The sequence below is a fragment of the Vicugna pacos genome, chromosome 3 (assembly GCF_048564905.1).
Source record: "Vicugna pacos chromosome 3, VicPac4, whole genome shotgun sequence".
Classification (NCBI taxonomy): Eukaryota; Metazoa; Chordata; class Mammalia; order Artiodactyla; family Camelidae; genus Vicugna; species Vicugna pacos.
This window is the reverse complement of record NC_132989.1, coordinates 29,647,272-29,670,992: the sequence shown is the minus strand read 5'-3', so window position 1 is coordinate 29,670,992 and position 23,721 is coordinate 29,647,272. Positions and strand designations below refer to the sequence as shown.

At 37.3% G+C, this 23,721-nt stretch overlaps 1 protein-coding gene across 6 annotated transcripts in view; it reads right to left on the bottom strand.

Annotated features, from left to right (window-relative positions):
* RAPGEF6 (Rap guanine nucleotide exchange factor 6) overlaps nucleotides 1-23,721 on the bottom strand; it is a 202,344-nt gene that overhangs the window by 13,859 nt on the left and 164,764 nt on the right. For 4 of the 6 annotated variants that reach the window (XR_012069590.1, XR_012069596.1, XR_012069598.1 and 1 more), the window contains 7 exons: nucleotides 19,823-20,043; nucleotides 17,024-17,215; nucleotides 14,450-14,584; nucleotides 9,142-9,370; nucleotides 7,143-7,645; nucleotides 4,686-5,000; nucleotides 3,654-3,990 (listed from right to left, as the gene is read on the bottom strand). Coding sequence is in view for 2 of the 6 variants with exons in the window: in XM_006212844.4 (XP_006212906.1) it covers nucleotides 3,965-3,990; nucleotides 4,686-5,000; nucleotides 7,143-7,645; nucleotides 9,142-9,370; nucleotides 14,450-14,584; nucleotides 17,024-17,215; nucleotides 19,823-20,043 (1,621 nt within the window). In the remaining 4 variants the exon portion in view is untranslated. Of the gene's footprint in view, nucleotides 1-2,514; nucleotides 3,991-4,685; nucleotides 5,001-7,142; nucleotides 7,646-9,141; nucleotides 9,371-11,281; nucleotides 12,001-14,449; nucleotides 14,585-17,023; nucleotides 17,216-19,822; nucleotides 20,044-23,721 lie in introns of those variants that run through there. The other 2 variants (XM_006212844.4, XM_015246578.3) reach the window with 2 other exon arrangements.

The following is a 23,721-nucleotide window of genomic DNA, read 5'->3' as shown; positions in this document are numbered from 1 at the left end:
TTTTATTTGGGGCCATCAATTGCTCAGCTACAAAAGTTCACTTTCCAGGTTTTCATGCAGCTGCTAGTCATGTGACAGTTTTGACTAGCGGGAGGTAAGTAGACACATGCCAGTGGAGAATTAGAAAAGCTGTTGTTTTGCAAACAAAAAAGGACACATTTGCGCTTCTGCCCAACCTTTCTTTCCTGAAACACTGGGGTGATACCCCAAGGTGTAATTGTCAGAATCCCTGAAACCTCAACAGCACTGTGGGTCCTTGTACCAGTCCTGTACCAGCCCAGTCTGCCAGTACTTTTTTTCTGTTACAAAAGACAACCAAGCTCCAATGGGGTTTAAGCCACTGTTACTTGGTTTGTTACCAAACTTGTAAAAAAACTGAACAATGGCTAGGTGTTTTACAGATATCATAATGTCAACCATAATTAGACCATTACATTTTCTCTGGAGACTTAAAAAAATAATGCCTTCACACCAATGCTTGTCCCAGACTGGCCCTCTGTAGTGACTGGGTCTAATTATTTTATCTGCTCCCATATAGTAGCAATAAAGTACAGAGAGGGTTAATTAGATTCTTTATTGATTCCACAATGTATTAGTAGATACGATAATAATAAATGGTACTTTTACATTCTCTTAACCAAAAATATAACAAATATTTACACTCAGTAAAAATACAAAAAGCATACAGAGGCACTGTCTTTCTAAAAGACATAAGTTTAAGAGGTATCAAAAAATAGGAGACAAACATTACTTGTTACGGGCTACTTTACAATCACTGAATTGTGCAGGGTATTTGCTATTTGATTAGTTGACTGTGCAGTTTTGTTTTTGTCTTTTGCTGATAAGCTCACATGTTTCAATTTAAAAAGATCAAGTACAATTGCATTGTTTATCAAAAATAAAGAAGCCTTAAAAAAGCACAACAAAAGCTGAAGATGAACTGGGGTTCAAGTTTAAATCTGAAAATGTACTGTGACACTTTTCTGAAGATTATCCCATTTTTCTAGCCTTTAAGGTAATGCTAAAAAGGGATACATCTGCTATTTTTAAGAGACTTAAAATACATCAGAATAACAATCATTGTTTTAAACATACAAGGAGACTCTTCCCCTTCTTTCCGAAGGGGAGAGAACACTGTATAAAAATTAGGTTTGTTCTTGAACATCTCCATGATTACTGTCACATTTCCAGCTGGGGAGAGATTCTCAAGGAGGTTATGCAGATGACCACAATGTGACTTACCACCCTCATGAAAAACTATTTAAGGCTTTTTCTCTCCAAATACACTGAAAGTAATCATTTGGAGGAAGTAAGAATCCATGAATTACAATAAACCTTTATGGAAGTATATACTGGATTTACTAATTCTCTAAATCTTTCATTATTAAGAGATTGTTTTGTTGAAACTGATTATTTGGCAAAAGTTAGCAGTGAGGATTTACTGCTTCAGCATCCTGGCAGATTCAGAGCTGTGGCATGCTGAGAGCACTAGTCTCTTCATTATAGCTAGAAATTTATAAAACAAAACAAAAACAAGTGGAGATTCAGAATTGGAGCAAACACAGAAAAAAGGCTTCTCTTGCTCTAGTCATGTGACCAAGAGAAGACAGGAATGTACTCTAAATTAAAATACAAAAATAAAAACTCCATGACTTTTAAAGGGATACATACACATCAAACTACAAAGCATTTGGCTTTAGTTCCTGATCAATGTGATCAGCTTATCCAAACACTCACAGTTCAAGCTAGAGGAAACAAAGGCAGCTACAACGTGCAAGTCCAAAACCACAGCCTCTGACTCTCTGTGCAGGGTATCACCGACAACATGAAGGACAAAGACAGGGAAGGTTCGGAAGACCTGCTGAAGAAAACTGATACTGTGCAAAGAGCACATTTTTCTGTGGTAATGGATATAAAATGCTAAGAATAAATACCCACACTTGATAAAAAGATGGTTATAGCAAAAATACTTTTCACTTTCTTTGATTTGTTCTGAACATGAAAACAATATTGTGTAAACCAGTGAAATAAAAAATTATGATTAAAGGACCATTTGTTTATAGGTCAAACCACAACAGTGTGACTTTCAAACCAGGATTTTTGACCCAGCCTACTTTCCATTTCAGGGGGCCAAGAAAGCTACGGAGCCAACTAGCCTCATTCCAACATACCTGGGGTTAATTTATTTCTAAGGCTTCAGTTTCAGATTTATATTTTTTGCCCACAGGAATTTTTCACACATGCGATTTTTCCTAAAATGAAGAGATAATCACTTTGATAGAAAAGATGGACTACTACCATTTACCACTTGGAACCAATTTATGATTTTAAAATACGAAGGGGATAGGAAGGCTGACAGACTGAAAGAAGAGACAGGAAAAAATGAGAACAAACTCATAATCCAACTAAAGGAGGTCATAAGCCAGTTAAATCCTATAAAGTCACATATGGACAACCACTCAGAAGTAAACCCATTTTGGCTCCAAGTTGGTCTGGGTACTGCACATTAATGGCTTTGGCTTTCTTTTTTTTTTTTTTTTTGGTAGTCACAGAAGTTTATTAAATTTACACTAAGAATAAAATGAAAAATTTAAGCTTTAGATAGAGAAAACATTATACTTAATTTTGTAAGATGTGGAAAGTCTACCTCAACCAGTGAACAGTCGCTGAACTTTAACCTAAATACTTAAGAATGCCATTCCCCTCAGGTTAAGTATCCATCTCCTCCTTCTCAGAGGCTAAACTGAGAACAAAGAGATAATCATTTCCCTAATTCTGGTTCCTCTTTCCCCTACAAAATTTCCAACCAATTAAATATCTTGGAGGGCTGATGAACTTTGCTGCAGGCAAGTGGGAACTGCAGGGTTTATCCAGAATGAACACAGTCTTGCGCTGTGACGGGGACTGGCAGGTGGGGATGTTGCAGAACACTGCAGAAAGCTAGGTTAATCTTTCCGATTACACCACCCATGACCATACTTCCTTTAAAATAAGAACTCCATATCTGAGTTGTGAAAATGTTTAGATACGGGCTTCTACAGAGTAGAGCTCTCTAGAACCCATTCTCTATTTACTGAATTTATACTTGTAGTTACAGTTAGATACAGCATGACTGTCACTTCAGAAAGAAACAGTACACACGTTATGTAAGATAAAAATTTCATTCTTTGGAAACTAGGGTTGCTACAAACACCACTGTACCCTCTTTTTTTCCCAAAGGACTGGTAAGAAACCCTGCGGCAGCTTCATTTGGCTTTCCAAATCCTGACCAGCAGATGGCAGTATTTTCCTTCCTAACACCTCAACAGGAAGGGCCTCCTGTTCCACTCAAATTAAGACCCTTCACTGCACTGGTGCTATGAAGATGATTAGATCTCTGTACAGAGCAAACATATCATCCTGTAAGGTGACTTCTGTTTGGTCAGGTCAGAGACAGTTCTATGGCCTCAAACATAAATATCAGTTAACGAGAGCTCCCAAATACAAACAAAACCACAGAACTTCAAATAATAAATTATTTTTCAAATACATAAAAATATCCTTGATATTGGCAGACATTCTGAATTTGTCTGTTAATCCAAGCTATGGCTTGGAAATCTACTACTACACTACCTTAAAAATAACTTGTTAAAGGAAAATTTATAGTGACATACATGGGGAGGATTCGAGTCTGAATTTGTTCTAGTAACTGTGGTCCCAAGGCAGGTCTGGTGTGCAGTGAAGACTGGTATTCAGGCACAACATCCATAGCTGAGGAACTATGTATCTGCAGGAATTAAATGAAAGGAAGCATGATTCAGGGCTATCTCAGTGCTCAGAGCACAGGGAACGACACCTCTGGTTAGCAGCAACAGCAGCAGCAGCGAGCTCTTTGTTGGCAATGGCCTGTAGAATCATGACTTGTTCTGCCCACTCCTTCCTCCATGACTTTCATTCAGTAGACTTCAAATGGGTCATTCAAAGGCTAGACTGCCGAAACCTGTTCATTTTCTGAAAATAATAAAAGCACAATTAAGTGGTAGATCAGCATATTAACAGATCAACTAACAGTACAGTTCTGTTTTGAAAAGTAGTCAATTTCAACAAAGAAATCTCAAATATCCCATCAAGGTCCAAATTTTATTGTAATGACATTGTTGAGTTCCAACTACAATGAAGGCTGACAAGACTCTGGAATTCCAGAATTGCTTTTTAATCACTTTATTACTTGACTGTTTAAAAGGATAAAATCCATTTATTGCCATAGCTGCAAAGTCAGTCAAGAGTTTTGCTAATAAGAGGAACTCTATCAAACAGCATGATTTCAGATAATTTGACATTTTGATACATGGACTTTCAAGTATCCACGCATTAATGTAAAACACAACTCCACCAATGTCAAGTGCCTCCTCTCAAAATTATCCTATTAGACTGAGCTGCTATCTATCAAATATAAGAATACTTCATTTGAGCTGGAAGAAGGGTACTGGGCATACAGAAACAAGCAGTTTACTCTTTTTTTTTTCCCCCTCACTTTTTAAAACAAGCACACCATCATATTCAGAAATCACTTTTTTTTTTTTGCAGAGATTTCCAAAGCATTCAAAGAAAACAGTACTGATTACATGAACTAGAGTACAGAGTAAAGATCATTCACTGGGTTCAGCAATTCATTTAAGAGCCATTAAGGTAGTTTGTCAACATACCATCTGCTTCGCTATCTGCGTCAGTCACGTCTGCTAGTTTAGGATGGGATGGCTGCAAATCATGCCTCTGAGGCTGAGTTACAGTCTTCGATGGAACACAGGCCACAGGGCTGCTACTGAGACAAGCTGGTGGCAGTCTAGAGAGGCTGCCGTGCATCATCTTTGACCTCTGCACTGCCACACTGTAATCTGGAGGTTTTAGGTGTAGGTGGGGTCCTTCCTTTAGGTCTGCTAAAGAAATCCCCATGTATCCTGGAGGAGTGGGAGGTGGCTCCCTATACCTATCCTCCTTCTTGGGTGAGGTGACACAGTACACTGGCATGAAAAATAAGCAATGGAAATGTTAATGAAAAATACAAGAAATAAAAACAAACACACTGAACTTATTATAATAACAAAATAGAACTTAAAAACTGACAAAATGAATGTTTGAATACAATGACAGCAAGTCAGTAACACTTTTAATAAACTTAATATATAAACCCGCTTTTAAAATGCACAAATTACATTAAGCTTTACGAACATTACATAGAATGAGACAGCTGAAGGAGATGACACTGATGACAAGCTTCCTGTCCAGTTCAGCTTTCACATCACAGAAGTAGATGACAAACTTCTCAAGGAGTTCCAGCCGTGAAGGTGAATGAGTCAGAAACACTTAAGAATTCACCCTAAACATCTATCCTCTATTAAATGGGGAGATTGTCATAGAAATGACATTTAGGCCCTCTACTTAAGGGCTGTTTTACTGTCTCTCTGAGATATGAACCATTGTTTTTATGGCACTCCTGGGGACATAGGCTATCAGTGTTGGCGTATAAAACACTACAGAGGAACAAATTCCTTCAAGGACCTTATTTCTAACTTCTGCTCTGGAGTTAAGTGAAAAAGAAAAAACATAATTTTGGGAAATCCACCTTAAATTAAGTTTCTCCAATTTTCAGTGGACATTAAAAATAATGGTGACTTAAAATCCTTTCCCCTAAGTTTGTAAACCCTGGGACTAATACGAAGCTTCAGAAAGCATCAGAAATAGGTTAAAAAGAAAGGTCTAAAATTAAGACCAATCCATGGGATCTACAGGACAAATGGCTGAATATTTTGACCATGTATGTGACTTTTAAAACACAAACACTACCTACAGATATAAGTAGAATAGAACAAATTAAAAAGGACTATTAAATTCTCCCTTAAGAGGATCAAGTTTGTCCATACTGAAATTTCTACAACTCCACCAGTAAAACTGGCACGTAGTACCAAGGTCACAAAGGATTTCAGAGGAGGGTGGAGGGTATAGATCAGTGACAAGAGTGTGTGCTTAGCACGCATGAGGTACTGGGTTCAATCCCCAGTACTTCCACTTAAAAATCTTTTTTAAAAAATAAATAAACTTAACTACCCACCACCCCAACAGAACAAAACAAAGGATTTCCATTCCCATCTGAGGAGAATGGAGTGGGGAGAGGATGGAGAAGTAGTCAACACAAGAAAGAGTGAAGAATATAAGTGATTTGCTCAGAGTTATCAAGAAATGAAAAAAAATTTTTTAATCTATTTTCTTAAATGGATAAGAGAAAGATTTTATACCCTTGCATATACACACTTTATGTCTGTACAGTGATTACCAAAAAGCTTTAATAAAAAATCTTTGGAAAAATGAATGAACTAGAAAACCCAATATATAATAAAATTTGACAAGTAAAAAATTAACGTGCTATAAAAATCAACACATCTTTCATATTTTTAGTAATTTGACATCACAAATACGGTATAGAGCTAGAGTTGATAATATTGATTACAAAGTACAGTCATGTCACGTAAATAGAAAATCAGGTGCTATTATAGCCAATGGTTTAAATAACTCAAGAAAGACAGGAAAAAATGTATTCTATGACCAAATACAAAAAGAAAACACTGAGAAAGTTGTGCATGGTTAGAACAGAATCCACAAAGAGATGTTGGCACACCCGTGATACGCACCTAGAGGGTATACTGAAAAATGTTTTGGACTTCTTTACCCCATTTTTTTTCTCACTTGTACTACCTAAAAGTAGTATCAGATTCAGTTTCTACCAGTATGCATAGCAACTGGGGTCCAAACAATTTATGAGATGGCAAAGAGAATAATCTCCCCCCCCTTTTTTTTTTTTTACTACTGAATAGTAATACAGTATTTCCTCAATGAAACCAAAAAGATCTCAAAAACAAAGTAAGACATATAATCCCACCCCCTAAATACCTTCATGACAGCTTTTTCATTTTAACAAGCTTGAATATCTGCTCCAAAGCCCCTGAGAAATCATTAACTTTTTGAAATAATTTTTTGTGGCAGGAGGAAAGAGAGATTGGAGTAAGAGAAGGAATTCCTGCAAGAATAAAATTCTAGGCCATCCCAATGCCTTTGTTCACCACTTAATTTCTAAATGCCACAGATATGACAGAGAATACACAACTTACCAATCAAGCCCTTTTCTGTACTTGAAGTAACAGTTTTATAAACTGGATCAGTGCCATCCTTGGGGTCCAAGGCTTCAGATGACTCAGCTGGGGAGCTCTCCAACACTCTTCGTTTAACTGTCCCATAGTTTGGTTCATACGTGTCAGACAGAGAACTGGAGGAAGCCCAACTCTGTCTCATGTGAGTAGTCTCTAGGCTTCCTTTACACTGGCCACAAGTCCGAGAGCAGCCTCTAGGGCAGGGATACGGCTCACAGTCGGTGGGTTCAACTTCAGCTATGGGACCATCCAAATGGGTATGTCGGTAAGAGTTCAAAAAATCCCAGCCTTTTGGGTTTGGAAGGCTCTGGAAGTTGTCATGGGAGCTGCTTGAACAGGAAGTCCAACTTCCACGACCACTATCGGCTGCTTCTATAATGATATGCTCATGAGAAATCTCTTCATTGCTCATGGAAGATGAGACGGCTAAACTCTTGATTAGCGATGGCTTTGAGAATGTCCACCTAAAATTGGAGATACACAATTGAAAGTAATTTACTGGCTTAATGGAAAACTTTTCCTCTGTCCACTGAAAGTCTTGTAATGCCTACAAGCCTACAGAACATGCCTTACAGAAAGTGTTCATGCTAAAGTACCCATGTGAAAAAATGACACTGTGCTCAATCATCACCAAATTTATATTGTCATTAATGTTAACACTTAGCTAGAAACATATGCTGAAGAAACTCCAATACTTAGCAAGGTTTTGTTGGAATTTTTCTTGAATTGTTCTGAAAGATGAGGTCTGAATACATTTCCATTCTTGGTCAACATAATGCTAAATCCTCTTCATGCATACAGAACTAAGAATTCTCAATTACAGGACCCATGTTTTATTTTTCAGTGTGTCTCTGAGGCTAGCCAAGTAAATATCAACTTCCTGAATTACCTACCACTAACTGAATTCTATCATTTATAGCACAGCCTGTTTTTGAATAGTCTCAACCAAAGCATGGTTTTTACACTTTAAAGGGCTTAAACAAAACACTCCAAAGATTTTGCAACAGAGACCATATGCACACCACAAAGCCTAAAATATTTACCACCTGGGCCTGTACCCCACTTCTCCCATCCCTTGAAAAAAAATTTCATGAAAATTTTTATAATTTACAGTACAGAGGACAGAGCAGGGATCAGCAAACTAGAGCCAAAGGGCAATTCCGACCTGCTGCCTGTTTCTATAGAGTTTTATTGGGACACAGCAGGTCCATTTGTTTACTAATCATCTAAGGCTGCTTTGGTGCATTAACAGCAGGGTTGAGCAGTTACAACAGAGACCTTAAAGTCTGCAAAGTCTAAAATATTTACTATGTAACTTTTACAGAAAAAGCGTGCTGACTCCTGGTCTAAAGAATCATAGTTTAGGAAACTTTACAAATATAGTAATATTTTATTCTATCTTAAATTTCTCATATAAAAGTACACCAGATTTAACAATATCAGTTTAGAATCAACTTTCTCAGTGCTTTCTGAAGATTTCCATTTTGCTTGATTCTAAATATTTAGAGTTAACATTTTTTTAAAAATTGACTTTTGCTGGTTGATAATTCTTACTCCCCAAATCATACTTTCAGAGAATAAGAATCGAGGACTAGTCCTACTCTTCCAGCCTGTCTTCTGTGCACAGCACTGAGGGTATTCCACACTGGACACTCTCTGAGCAAACAGAAGGCAAGAGCCAACTTCCATGTATCAACAGCAGCTTCACTTTGAGTTCTTTCTGACTGTAAAGATACACGATATGGTACTTGAATTCAGTAACATCTAAAAAATGAGCACCCATACATTTTTCAAAATAGTACTTATTTGCATATTCAGTATAGAGAATACATGGTTGGTCCTCATATTCTTTCAACGACTCTAAGGGAGGTGGGGGCGTCTAAGGTCAAATTAGGGAGTATTGCTTGCAGTAGCCACTTGGCTTGGGTTTTGTGATGTGAACAGAGGCAAGGATGTTTACCCAGGAACAAGCTGACTATGGTCTCCTATTCCTGAAGAGTGCTCTGTCTTTTCCAATGCCCCCGTGGTTTCAGGGACTGCCACAGACTGAGAGGAACACCGTTCATCCTGTAGAGCTGCAGATATGGAGTCGACAGAACAATTGCTCACAATACTGGACCGTGAAGAAATCTCACTATGGCTGGAGTCAGACAAGTTGTCAGACTTAGCTGATGGTATAAGTGTATAACCTGAATGAGAGAAGACAGGTGGTTAAACTATAAAACAAGGGAAGAGAAGTGGGGAGGGGGTATGTGATCAGGGAGAGGACAAAGAAAAATGTAAGAAGAATAAAACAAACTAAGTAGCAATGTCAGTTTCCATCTATGCTGATGTAATGATGCCAATATTCTATACACTCTCCCTTACATATCCATTCACTTACCTACCCATACCCCAAATTCAAGAAGTAGCATGTTAAAACCCAGTATTAATGAGAAAACTAGTCCAATGGTAAATCTCCCCCAGGGCTCTCACAAAGCTACAAGCATTTAAAAACCAAGAAGGTATTAAGTATATTACAAAACATAAAAAGTAGACATCTTGAGCTTCTCAATTTCTTTTTAACTGTATGTCCCCTCCCTTTGGATTAACATAAATACTTAATGGCCTGACCTGAGTGTCCAAAACACTGCTGTGAGAGAGGGGTAGGAGAGGGGAGTCAGGACCCAAGGGAAAGAATTATATTTTTGTTGTTTCAAACTACATATACTTACCCCAGATATTCAGCTTATGTCACCTAAGAAGTCTTGGCCCAAGTTGAAAGCCACTGTTTTAGTATTTTTAAATAGTTTCAGATTTGGATTTAATCTTATACCTAGTTTCCTTTTTCTTGACCAAAATAGCACATTATTACATTAAACAGATGAACTGACAGATTTACAAGAATGTGTCATGAGAAAAAACCAACAACAACAGTTATCTACTTGTTTTAAATTGTTCTATGACTTACTGCACAGCAGATATAGCTAGAGAGATTTTCTTTTGCATTCTCTGGAATGAAAGGGTGAAGATGGAATAAGGTGAAAGGCTCTAAAAACAAATCTGCAGCATGACAGTTAAATGTACACAATAGTCTGTCTTGGTAGTTGTTAGAAAACTAACCAAACTTCTTTGTTTAAAAATAAAAGAAAAAGCTGTAGTAATCCCAGCAAGGAGTAGGTCTCAAAGACACAAACAATTACCTTCTTGTTCACTGAGAGAATAGGGTTCTATTACGTACAAGACCCTTGGGCCCACCGCTAGAAATCTAAAGAAGACTGACAGGCTCTATAGTCACACATAACCCGAATCATTAAGGGAAAACTCGCTGTACAATAACCTTATTAAGCACTTTTATTAACTGTTTCAAAAAGAAAAAGTAAGACCCAGAAAATGTGTGATGTATGTTTGGCTTTTGTGCCGGGCACAGGACACGCCAAGACAAGTCAGTCTCCTGACTCCCACCACAGTTCTCAAATCTTGGGATAATTGCTATTCCTCAGTGCCCTTTATGAACTGATCGGTCAGCTTTCAAGAAGACCAAGAAAATAGGTGTTGTGAATAAATTTTTAAAAATTAAAAAAATTCTTCCTCAAAAGAGTAAGTCACTGTTCTACTATCCCAGGGGGCAGGCTTGCTTTACTGCTGTGAAACCAGTTTCACCCCTGTGTCTGTTCGGTTAGTATTTCTCAAATATAATGAATTCTAAGAATCACTTGGAAAGCTTATTAAAATACATATTCTTGGGCCCATTTCTAGCAATTCAAATTTAGGAGGTCGCAGTGGGGCACAGTAACTGTTTTTTTTTTTTTAACAAGTTTCCCTGGTATTTTTGAACCTACTATGTTAGACTAACTCCTCCTCTGATCTGTGTGCATTAAAAAAAGTGAGTGATTAAAAAAGGTGTATGTTTCTTGCCTTCCAAACACTTCCTTTTCCTTTAGTTTGTAAAGTAGCTGCAGTAATAAGACAGCACTACAATTATCTAAGGCAAAGGTTCTGATCAGATCATTACTGGAGGTTTTAACATAAAAGTAAATACTAGTTTCCAAAGAGCCTCTTCTACTTATTTCACTCACAGACTCAACTATATCAGTAGGAAATAAAGCCAACTACAGAAAACAAGTGTATAAAATTTACTAACATTAGTATAATAACATATGTACAAATAAGGCACTTGAAATGAGTATGACTTTGTTGCTGAAGGACCTGCAACAATTATCATCAGGTCATAAACAGTATTTTAAGTAAGTTGCCTGCCTAAACCTTGTTTGACAAATGACTTAATTTAGGCTACATTTACATTAATAAATGAAAACAAATTTAACACTAAAATTAAGTAAGGAACTTCAGAGTGTCTTTCTCCTTTTAGACTTGAATCGCGTATAGAAGCAGTTTAAAGCGTTACTGTTGCCTCGGCTATTTGAATTGAAGATGTCACTCCCTCTCTCATCTTTGATGTTGCTTCCAACATCCTTCACTTTCTCACAGCTTTCTGTAGCTTGATTGTGATCTGCGTCCTCTTTTTTGCTGTTGGCTAGTCTCTCCCTTGAAAGAGTTCTTTCCCTAAATCTTCTAAATCTTCTAAACGGGGATGTCATTCTTTCTCTGGCTGTGTTCTCACAACTTGTCCTGTCTCTATTCTCCTCAGTGGCCTTCTCGGTCCTGTCTGTTCTTTTGGCTGTGCTCCTGGTAATCTGAAGGATTTTCTTTTGCAAGTAAACCCCACCTATTCCGGGGCAGCTCTGGCCACTGATCTTGGTGCTGGACTCACAGGGAGGGGATGAGGAAGACCCTGAGTGGCGGAGCAGGATGCTGTGATCAGATATGACACTGCCAACTGGAGGGAGAGATGCAAAAACCCTGTCATGGTCAATTAATTCTTTCCAATTAGTCATAATTAGCCTGGCTTATATAACATTTTACTATTAAAAAATTCTAACATCTTGACAATATCTAAATAATTGAAATCTAGCAGCAGTTTTTAATGCATAGAGACTCTATAGCATAAACACAGCATAAATAAGACAGATCACAGGAGAAAGGTTACCTTGATTAGAATACGCTGGTAATAAAAATTGTTTAAGTTAGCCAAGCTGGTAAAATCATAAGCCAAAATATGACAAGAGTATCAGATAACCAGAATTATTTCTAAAAGTAACTACGTCTAGAATTTTCAGGCAGGGTCTACTAAGAAAAAGTTTAACAAAAATCAGATGGGACATATAAATAGAATATACAATAGACATATTTATAAAGCACAATTTCTGGTCCTGTTTTATCTCCAAGGTGGACAGATTGCCTTCCTTAAGCACTGGGGAAGATAAAGGTTAAGGCCTCTTTACGTCTCATTTTTTAAAGTTCTTTCTTGTCTAAGTTCTTCAAAAAATCATCAACACAGGCTTATTTTGTTCATTGTTAGAAAACAAAGAACTTTTTCAAGTATAGTGAGAACTAGGAGCAGATTCTAATAACATACTTTTAGTTTAATGACATTTTTGTTCAGACCACTGGAAAAAACCTATCTATGGAAATACATAACTGGAAGCAGTTTTGAAGAAAATAATTTCTTCATATTTCTAAGGATTCTAAAAACGACTGTGACAGGCTCACAAATCCATAAACATCATGGTCAATTGCTAGCCACACACTGAAAGACATACCATAGAGAGGACTTTTCTATTCCACTTGTTAAAATAGATTTCTGTTGGGAATAAGAGCAAGGGGGAAATTCCTGTTCCTAACACCTCTTCCCACAAGTTACATTCAGGCATTAAACACCAAATCCAATTCAACTAGTTTCCTGGTTAGAGAACTATCTATGTGGGACTTCTGAACAGCTTCCAAAAGGGGTAGAGGGTGTTAAGGGTGCTCCTGAAAGAGCATTAAGATCATACGGGTATTGTTCACCTGGACCATCTGTGTGAGCAGGCACCGTTCCCGGCCCCACTCCTTGGAATCTGTTAAGGGGTACTTTGGACAGGATCACACAGTAAAAAAAAGGAAAGAGATCCATATGCCTTCCCAATTCATATATGAGCTACCTACAAAAGGATCAGAAACCTGTGTTTTATAAACACACCTATTATGTTTATTTCCTATTTGACTTTTTACTAATCTTTTCTTAGTAAAATCTGAATGAAAATTCTAGCCAGTCTCAGCTATGTAAAGGTCAGTAATAGAGCTATGTTGCCCTGGGATGGAAGTAAGGAAAGAGAAGAGAAACTTCAGTTTACCGAACACTTACCATGTATCAGGAATTTATACACTTCATTTAATACTTAAATAAGGCCCCCCCCCCATATGTGGTCTCTTTCCCATCTTGTAGACAGGAAACCTAACCTTACAAATCAGTTACTTGCTATTGTGGAGGACAGTCAGGATTCACACTCAGTTTTGTTGGTATCACTGTACCACATTGCCACCATGTAGATGGCAAAAATAAAAGAGCCCTCAAAACTGAGGTGAAACTTAGAACACAGGAATTGAGGGCTCTGGAAGCTTCTACTTCCTACTAGAATCCATAGGCTTGTCTTTTCTCTGACCACGTACCATTCTGTACTGTGATTATTCAAAAATGTAATTCGTTTACATTTGTGAAGGTAATACCAGGACCCAGGAGCCTTTTTCGCCAGGATACAGAGAATGTGAAGGTGCCAATGTAAGAAATACACACATTTAGAATGCTACATGTGCAGCTGACATGAAATGGCATCTCTATGCACACTAGCCACGGTAGGCTAGTCAAAAAAAGAGGAACTTCAGCTTGAAATATTAATAAATAAGCAATTTCAGATTTTTTTAACTCAAGAGTTCTACATAACTATAAATGTAAAAATCCACAAGGATACAGCTTATTTTAAATACTAATAAAAAGAAAGGAATGCATCATCTTCAATATTTGCTTCATTTCCCAAATCCTGTAGTTGGTTAAAAACAATTTCTTGAAGAAATTCTTATTCTTAAATGTTCCACAGAAATGTTTTAATTAATTGGTAATTTGAGTACCACCACCAACAATCTGCACAGAAAACAACTGTGACTTCTGTCTTCATTCTTATCTACATCTGTCTTCTATCACTCCAGAACCATACACTGCAGGAGTCCTAGCTACAGGATGTATGATACCTGGAAAGCATCTGAATAACTCAGCCCAAAATCGGAAAATTTAAAAAGAATTAGGAGTTACACTTTTCTTCACTTTCTATTATTACTATAGACGGAAAACAAAATATGTGCCACAAACTACTGTCTGGTAACAAGAACTAGCTTGAACTGTTTTATCTTACCTTTGCGAGGGGAACCTTGAGGAGACGCAGGAGGGCTAGAATGTAAGGATGATGCCACAGAAATAGTGTCTTCTGTATGTTTCTTACCACTTAATTCTTCAGTTGCTCCTGAAAGTTTCTGAGGTAAACCTGTACCTAAAAGTAAAATCAAAGAAACAAGTTAAGTATCACTTCACAGTTAAAATGTCTGCAGCGCCTAAATTACTACGTAACTAAAGCCATGACGCGCAATGGCCAGTGTAGTCAACTCAAACATGTGAATGACAAACGGGGACTAAATGGGTAATGGCATACAGAGATTCTCACCTCTAGGTTAGTTGTTCAAATTCAGCCAGTTAGCGCAGACCACATTATAACAGTTCTTTTTTGTCTGTTTGTTTGTTTTGTGGCACAAGGGATACTGATTTAACAGGCTGAGTATAGTGTCCCACCTCCCACGATTGACACACTTGTTGGAAGTCTTAATAGACAAGGTAAGGATTCAAACTCTTCTCTCCCCACTAGAGGTGGCCTCTCCAAGTCAGGGTGAGGCATGTGGTAAGCGCAGTGTGGGGATGTTGGCACTGTCACTACCTGTGCTGCATCTGTGCTGTGGGTGCACAGAAGAGGCTGCAGGGCTGCCAGTCCAGCCCTTTTAAAGAGCACTAAATTCACACTACAGGAGAGAAGTAGACAACAGAAAAAAATCATGAATTTATAGGAAAATAGTATGGAGCCCAGAGGAAACACTGCTGCAAAGTTCTACCACTACTCTTGTCCAACAGCTGGTCCTTTTCAGCATAGGTCAAACGTCACAACGGCTTCAAATACACTGGTATTCACACACATATTCTCTAAGAAATGTCAAAGAGGTACTGCTCTTAACTAGTAAGGTAAGCCCAACTCTGATGAGTATTCAGCACAATGACAAGAAGCCCCTGACACCAAAAAAATGTAAATCACAATACACTCACACTACTCGTATTTAAGTGCCATTTTCATCTAAATATATTTATCATATAAATAACAGCCATATTACAACAAGAAGGAAGAGGGCTACCTAGTACAAATAATACTGCCTCCTGAGTGACGACAACCAAGAAAGAAACGAGAGCTAGACTTATCCCAAATCTCACAAGGATCAACTTCACTGATTTTGCATCCAATTCTCTCTTCATTTCCACAGCCACAAAACTAGATCAGGCTCTGGGCAACTTCCTTTTGTTACGTCAGCTTTCTACTCAGGCTCCCCATCTCCAGCCTCAAAGCCCTTCCCACGACAGACCTCCTTCAACATAAACTTATGGACCATACCCTTCCCTTGCTCAAACTGCTTTAAGAGCTAACCACGGACTAGTTTCCTTTAGCATGTCATGTTATAATCTTAGCATGTCTATGACTTCACTTCTCTTCATCTTGAGAGGCTGTTTAGTACAGTGTTAAAAGCACGGACTTTGAGCCAGTTAACTTGGGCTCAACTCCCCATCTCTTACTGACGGTGTGTAAGTTACTTAGTCTCTGCTTGCTCTAGAGAATGACAGTATTACCTAGCCTACAGATTATGAAGATTACACGAACAGAATATATAAAGTTAGTAAAGCACTGTGTCTGACATTCAGTAAGTGCTCTGTAAGTGCTAGCTTTCATTATTACTGTCTCTCAACATCTTCCTGCAGCCTTGTACTTAGAGGTAGCAAGCTATCTGCAGCTCCTTGCAGATATCAAACTTTTCCTCTGCCTGAAGCAACATTTCTGGAATTTTTGCCTAATTACCTCCTTCCTAATCGATTTTAAAGACTCTGTTTAGCTGTTTTCTCCAAAAAGCCTCCACTGAAGCACTGCCTTACCTCTGCCTGCCCTAAAAATTCTCTGTCTTTTGTTATTTTATATGTTCGGTATGTACTTCTGGCATGACGGCAAACATATCACATATACTGAAGTTATCTATTTGTGTGAGTGTCTATATCACCAGACTGAAAATCTGGCAAAGGAAGAGGCATTTCTTTTTCAATTCTGGATCTCAAAATCAAATCAAATTAAATTCACAAGGTTCTACTGAATATATCCTACTATAATGCACAGGCTACATAATAATGCTAGGAACCAAAACTAATGTAGTTGCCTAAAACAGAGATACTTTTAAAACAACAAATAAAAGCAATTTGCATAAGGTTTACATGGCCTTGACAGAGGGGAAAGAATACTTTATATATTCTTCTTGTTTCCAAACTAGATTTTCAAAAGTGGTCAGTTAATGAAAAACCAACGTATGATCATTTTTAGAATTAGCAACTTCATTCTCATAGGTTGCATTACATAACTGAGTAAATGCAATAAGCCTCTGGTACCCAAATATGTTGCTGTAAGTCTTTGATTGATGATTATAGAAATTCCAATGTCAACATTTAAAATATGTATGCTGTCATCAAATATCTATAGGCAAAATGAAACATTTTTTCATTCATGAGTGATTACTACATTACACACAAATGGCAACAGCTACTCTCCTAAGCTTTTACATTTGTAATTATTTTTCATTCTAACTCCCCTGGAAATTTCAATTAAATAATTCCAGTATTAATTGTGAATACTCACTCAACGTGGCAGGGTCTTTTGCTTGTCCCTTCTTCCTGATGGGGTGCAAATTAACAGCTGGCACCTGAAGCACCTGGCTTACTCTGTGGGGCTGATGCAAATGGGCTTTTGTTGTTTGGCCAGCTGACCTCATAGGTACTGGAGACATTTCTGATGATTTGAGTGATCTTTTCTCACTTAAATTCTTGGTCACTAATAGAACAGAGTAAGAAATAGGTAATTCTGCACATTTTAAGGCAAGATTATTAGCATTGACACTAATACACAGTTCATTAAAACCACCTATTTCTAACACAAAAAAAGATTAACTTTCCTAACAATAATTTCATGTATTATAAAAAGTTATCCCTAAAATTTTGTAGAATTAATTTTACTCGATAAATTAAGTTAATGAAATTAATTACCTCCATCTGCACCATCATCCTGAAGGCCAAATTAACATACTCTCATCTATACCATTTTGCGGGGGGGGGGGGACAGAGCCCATCTCAGGTTTATTTGTACAAATAACCCAGGATGACACCAGCCTCATCCATGCAGATAGCCGAGGGGTCACCCTAGTCCTTTTATCTTCACACTGGCAGCCATGGGGGCTGAGGCCACCTTTGGGAGCCAGAGACAGAAGCAGAGCAGCAGCCTGGCATTTATTTGAACCTTGGCCTTGACCTTTGGCCAGCAGAGCCTGAGATACTTGGTGATGTGGGAATGAGCACACTTCCGTGAGCCTGGGGTAAGCGATATAGCCAAGTCGACTGAGTTTGTGGCTGCTGCCCTTTGAGATCTGACCTTGACCTCCTTGGGCTTTACAAGGGCCTGTAGGTTTGGCATGTGTACACATTGGGCTTGGTGTTGTTGGCCTGTGTGTTCTTCAGGCACTTCTTCTTGTGTGTTTTGGCAAAGCTAATGGTCCTCAGTAACTTGGGGTCCACCCCCTTCAGAAATTCACTTCTTTGTGATCAGGGCTTCTTGATGCCATTTCTGTGCCATGTATGAGAGTGGCTGTGGTCTGTGGTGTGATTCTTGAACTTGGACATGTCTGCACCAAAGCCCTGAAGTGCTTGGGACCCAAAGAGCTAACATCCTTTCATCTGCATTACTGAAACACTCCCCTCACTATATCAATTCTAGTATGCCTTTAAGCCATTTTCCATCCAACAGCACGATGACTCTCTTCCATCATGAAAATCTGATCATGCCACTTTCCTTCTCCAAATGCCCTGCACATACTTTTACATGACTTGCCTCTGCTCTCAGGATGAAGAGGCCTAAAACAAGGCCTATTAGGCCCTGTATAATCTAGCTTCCCTAAGAACCCACACTCTGCAGCCATTAGATCAGATCCTGTTTCACGTTCTCAAGGCATCCTGCATCTTTCCTTCACAGCACTGATAACTGTAACAGTACAATTATGTGTGTAATTAATGTCTCTTTGTCCCACAAGGCTATAACTAACATGGCAGTAAGGACCGTACATCTTGTTCACTACTATATCCCTATGTGCCCAGTGACTGATAGAAAACTGATGCTTAATAGGTAGTCAATAATTGTTAGCTTTTATCATTTTATTTCTTTCTCCTAATTTAACAGGTTGATGTACAAAGAATCCAAGATAAAACAGAGTACCAGTTATTGCTTGAGCTTTATATTTGGGAAAGCAAAAAAGATCTAGGATGAAGAGAAACTTGTTCAAATGGTAATAAATAAGACTAAAACTCTGTCTGCACTCCTGAGTAGGTGCTTCTTCCATCACACTCCATTCCTTTTCCTATTGGTAGAATTATTTAAGATACTACTTTCATAAAAACTTATTTACCAAATGGCTCATTATCCTGTGTTTTAAAATTCACTGTAGTATCTGAATTTTTAAACCAATATTTGGTTGTATTTCCACTTTCTGTCTTCTACTCTCTTGACATATTTTTCAATTACTATGCAAATACTATACCATCTACCAATCTCAGAGTCAACCCATCGTGACTACCATTTTCCCCTATCAATTAGGAACACAGAAAATTTGAACCTTCTCCACCTATATTCTGTCAGCATTTATTTGAGTTCTTTGCATCCCATTGGGACTTTTACTGGCCTAACATTAAATCATATATACATGTACATATATAACATTCACTTGTAATTTAATATAAGCACAATCGTCTTTATTTTGTTGTTATAACAGTGTATATTTTACCATCTTCGATTTCTGCTTTTAAAACTCATGATCTCCTTGACCAAAAGATACATGCATTCTGTTGTTTGTACTTAATTTAAAAAACCAGTATTGAGAAGAGACTCTATTTTGTCCATAATATTTTCTATATATTAACAGTGCCAGAATATGATTGAGTCTTCTTGTTTTATCTTATTTACTGATACCTCTAATACATCTACTATATCTACAGTGTTTAATAAATTTACTGTATTTTTCAGTTGGTAAATGGTATTTTTTGTAAAATGTTTTAAAAACGCAAAAATTCCACTTATTTTTATGCTTCACTTAAGGATGAAGATATGAATGTTCTCAAACAAAAGGACTCCTCTATAATGTTCTAGTTTTTATAAAGCCTTTATAACACTTTTTAAAGAACTATATATTTATCCCTCCATTTCTTGCACAGGGTAATCATTAGGAATGGATAAGAATTTAGAATCCAATTAACAGAATCACATGATGCTCGGGGTATGTCAGTAACCTTTTGTGAGTCAAAGTTAATTTTCTTGGGACTCAAGCATAATCCTAGAGAAATAAATTTCTATTTTGTTGTGCTATTTACTGTCACATAAGTGAAAATTTGTACTTACAGGTACCATATGCAGGCTCCCACTGCAATGACATCTTCTGGAACTTTTCCTCATCCGTCTCTACAGCCAGACTGGAAAGATACTGCTTCACTTTCCTTGCCATTTGGGCATCCTCATATAGCTTCTTGGCATTAAGCAGAGAGCTACGTCGTGCCCTTTTTTTGTGACCAGTTCCCTGAACATCCAACATATTGGAATTCGTGCTGCCTTGACTCAGTGACCTGTAAGAAGATGGAGATCACAATAATGGGGCTGTAAAGATGAGTATTAAGCAAGACAGACTGAAGATTAAAAGAACTCTATTCTGTTAATGCGATTGCATGCTGATGCAAATGAGTTAAAAGATGAAGAGCATTAATGCAAAGTAATATGGCACACATGGCAATGTTCTGAGTTTTAGGATTCAGCAAAGGACAGAATTCAAAAGAATAAGTTAACTATTCCTCCCAAAGCAACAAATTCCATCAGACCTGTGTTTGGGGCCTTTGTAACCCATGGCACAATTGTGACAAGTACAAGCATTCCTTTGGCCCTGTGGACATCACTCTGAAGATATGGCAAGAGCCTGGGTCAGGACAAGTCCATCCTCAGCCAGGTATCTCCACCAGGGTTCTTCAGCAAGGGAGTTTCTAGAGCAGCTTTGCTTGTCTGCACTGCTTTGGATGCTATCATCATCATCATCATTTCTTCTACAGCAGGCCCACTCTGAGCGTGCTCACCAATTTTGCCAGTAACCAGAGTTTGGCCAAAATTCAAAGAAAACAACCAGCAAGAAAAATAACAGTGTTTATACTCAATTCCATGTAGTCAGAAATCAGAAATGCAGTAAAAAGCTATTCAGTGCTTCCACTAACATACGAAATGGTTAGGCAATAAGTGTGTTCTAGGACTGGGGATATGGAATCCTTCTTTTGCAATGCCTTTAAAAATGATGGAACTACAAACTGGGTAGGAATAACCACAATTCAAATAAGCTATAGCTTCACACCCGGTGCTACTCTTTTTGGCAAACCTTCTTCTTCTACAGAGACTACATCTGGAATCACCAGAAGATAGGAAATGCAATGCTGTCTGTTGTAAAAAGGCTAGCAAACACAAGGGTCGTGGATTCTTTTTATTTTAAAGGCAGTTGCCATTTCAAAATAATAAATGTACCTATGGGTTTTTTAAGTTAGCGTCCCACTTAACCCACAGATATTCTAAGTACTACTATAAATATTAAAAATATCCTAAATACTAATACTAAATAGTAATATTAAATTCTGAATGGTCTATCACAAACATAAAACAATTTGTTTTTCCAGGCTCAAACACCCAGTTTAAAACAGACACCAAAATCCTAATGTTTTCATCATAAATTAAGTGAAACAAAACTGTAAAAAGTATTATAATTTTCCTCTTTCACAGTTTTAAAATAGAGTGTGTCTTACATGTGATGGCAATTTTCAACTGCTACTGGTCAGATAGAACTGTAACATGGTTGCCACTACTTAAACATGCAGAAACTTCAAAACTTGCAAAATGGTTTGGAAGAAATTCCAATGGCATAAAGTGAATGATTCCTTTCATCTCCAGGAACCAAATGATGATTACAAGGAGGTAGTGAATCTGACACGTTCAGCAACATTGCCAAAGCAGGTATCAAAAATAGGCTAGCCTTAAACATCTGCAAAGCCAGGCTAAGAGGCCAGCACCAGCAGCTTTAAGCTCTTTAATAGCTTGTTTTAAGAAATGCTGCATTACTGACATACTTAATGGCATAAAAGGCAATACTGTGGGGTGAGGGGGGACTCCGTAACTAGTAACTCTAAAAGTGATTCTGAAGATTCATATTCTGAAAATGAAGTTTCAGAAAGATCTAACAAATTTAATTTGCTTATATGTTCTTTTTCATGAATGCAGAAAGGTGTTGTGTGATAAAAATACACACCTAAGTTTACATAAGAGCTCCTTCAATAAATATAAAGCAAAAAATTCTCCGTGTTAAGATTTTTCTTAGTGGTACATAAAACAATAGTGTGCCCAACAACTGATGATGTCTTAGGATTCAAAGAAAAGCAGTAAAACCAAGTTCCAACATTTAGGAGCAAATATTAATAGAAATATTTAATAATTTCATCTAAGTTAATATAAAAGTGTCCAGAAACTTAGGATACACACAAAATTTTATTAAATGAAAACATTGTGATAAATGACAGTAAAATGTCTTCTAAGCTACTTCCAAAATGCTGTGATGTAAAACCAAAAATACCTAGTGTCTGCAAGCATCATACAATGCAACCCAAAAGCTGAATAAACAAAGAATGTTTTATGTAAGTCATTCAAACATCTCAAATCCCCACTAAGGTATACTGTCCAAGTATTCTTAATAATAGTAATGCCAGGAATCAATTTATGCTTCCAATGAGAAGAACCAGAAAAGACCAAGACATAAATGTACTGCAGAAGAAAACAAATGAGAAACACACAAAGGGAGGAAGAAAGTGGAAGGAAATTCAAGTTCACCAAGCTTCAACAGAAAACAAGACCACAAAAAAGACAAGACAAATGAAAGTAAGTGGCTCATAAAAAAATCTTTCTTACATGTAATAAAAGCATCTAACTTCATGATTCACTACAGTCTTAAAATAAAAAAATTCTTGTATAATCCCTTCACCCATAAAAACCATCTTTTTCGTCGTCTAAAAATGAAAAGACTAGATAGATGACTTATGAGATCCTAAACATTTTATGATTCTAAATAGATATCTAGCTTTGTATAAGCAGAGATCTAACCTACCTGAACAACAAAAGGTGTCATCTTCTGATCCTATTACAGTTTTAAGAGAGATAAGGGAGTCTAATTAAAAATGGTAGGAATTTAAAGTTCAATCAATGCTGTGCATCTCATGGTATTAGTGGATCTGAGGAACTAAAATTATCTTCTATTTCAATTATTTACTAACTCAATTTTATAGCACAGTTTGGTTAAAGGCTGGCCCCTTTTGGAAAAGTCATTAAAAACGTAACTTTATAAACCTTATATCCATTTAATACAGTTAAATATTTATTTTTATAAAATATGGCATCTGAATGGAAGAAAAGGATGTGGACTCTGGAATCAGACTACCACCATTTGTGACTCAGAATCCACCATTAGTGAGCACTAAGAATTTGGATAACTCTATCTTGCATAGCTATCTGTACCATGGGAATAACAATATCTATCCCACAGGGTTGTTGAAGAATTAAATAATTCATATAAAGTGCTTGGAGCAGTATATAGCACACGGCAAGCACAAAACGAATATATGCTATCATCATGGTTATCATCTAATTGACTCTGCTAAACTAAAATCTAAAAGGGACGTATGGGACATTCAATAATGGAAAAGTAAAGGAAAAAAGAAGCTAGTTCTATCACTACCTTGTTAGCAAAAGGCATTTGTCAGGAATGTAGGTTAATAGGATGCATGCTATTTCATGTGCGTGCATTAATGAAAAGGATGCAGTATATGTTAAGAGTTGCACAACCTTCATTCCAGTTGCATTCATCTCTACACTTACCCCAGACTCCGCCACCTCTTCTTCCTGTAAGCAAGAGCCACAAACATTGAAGCGTGTGTTTGAATAGGAAAGCACAGAAAAAAGACAACAGTTGGGAGTCAGAGAAACTATGGAGACAGAATAGAACAGGAAAATTTTACTAGAAAAAAGTGGTAGCTTAACAGTAAAATGACTTTCATGGAATACAGTGTGGTAAAATGAATTATGGTATGTACTGAAGGCTAAAAACTCCACAATGATAAAGAGTATGCTTTTAGACCAGTTATATTTTTAATTGCTTAATTAAAGAGGCTAACGTCAAAAAGAAGCTTAAGGGAAAACATTTACTATTAACTTTGAATTCAAAGTTTTTA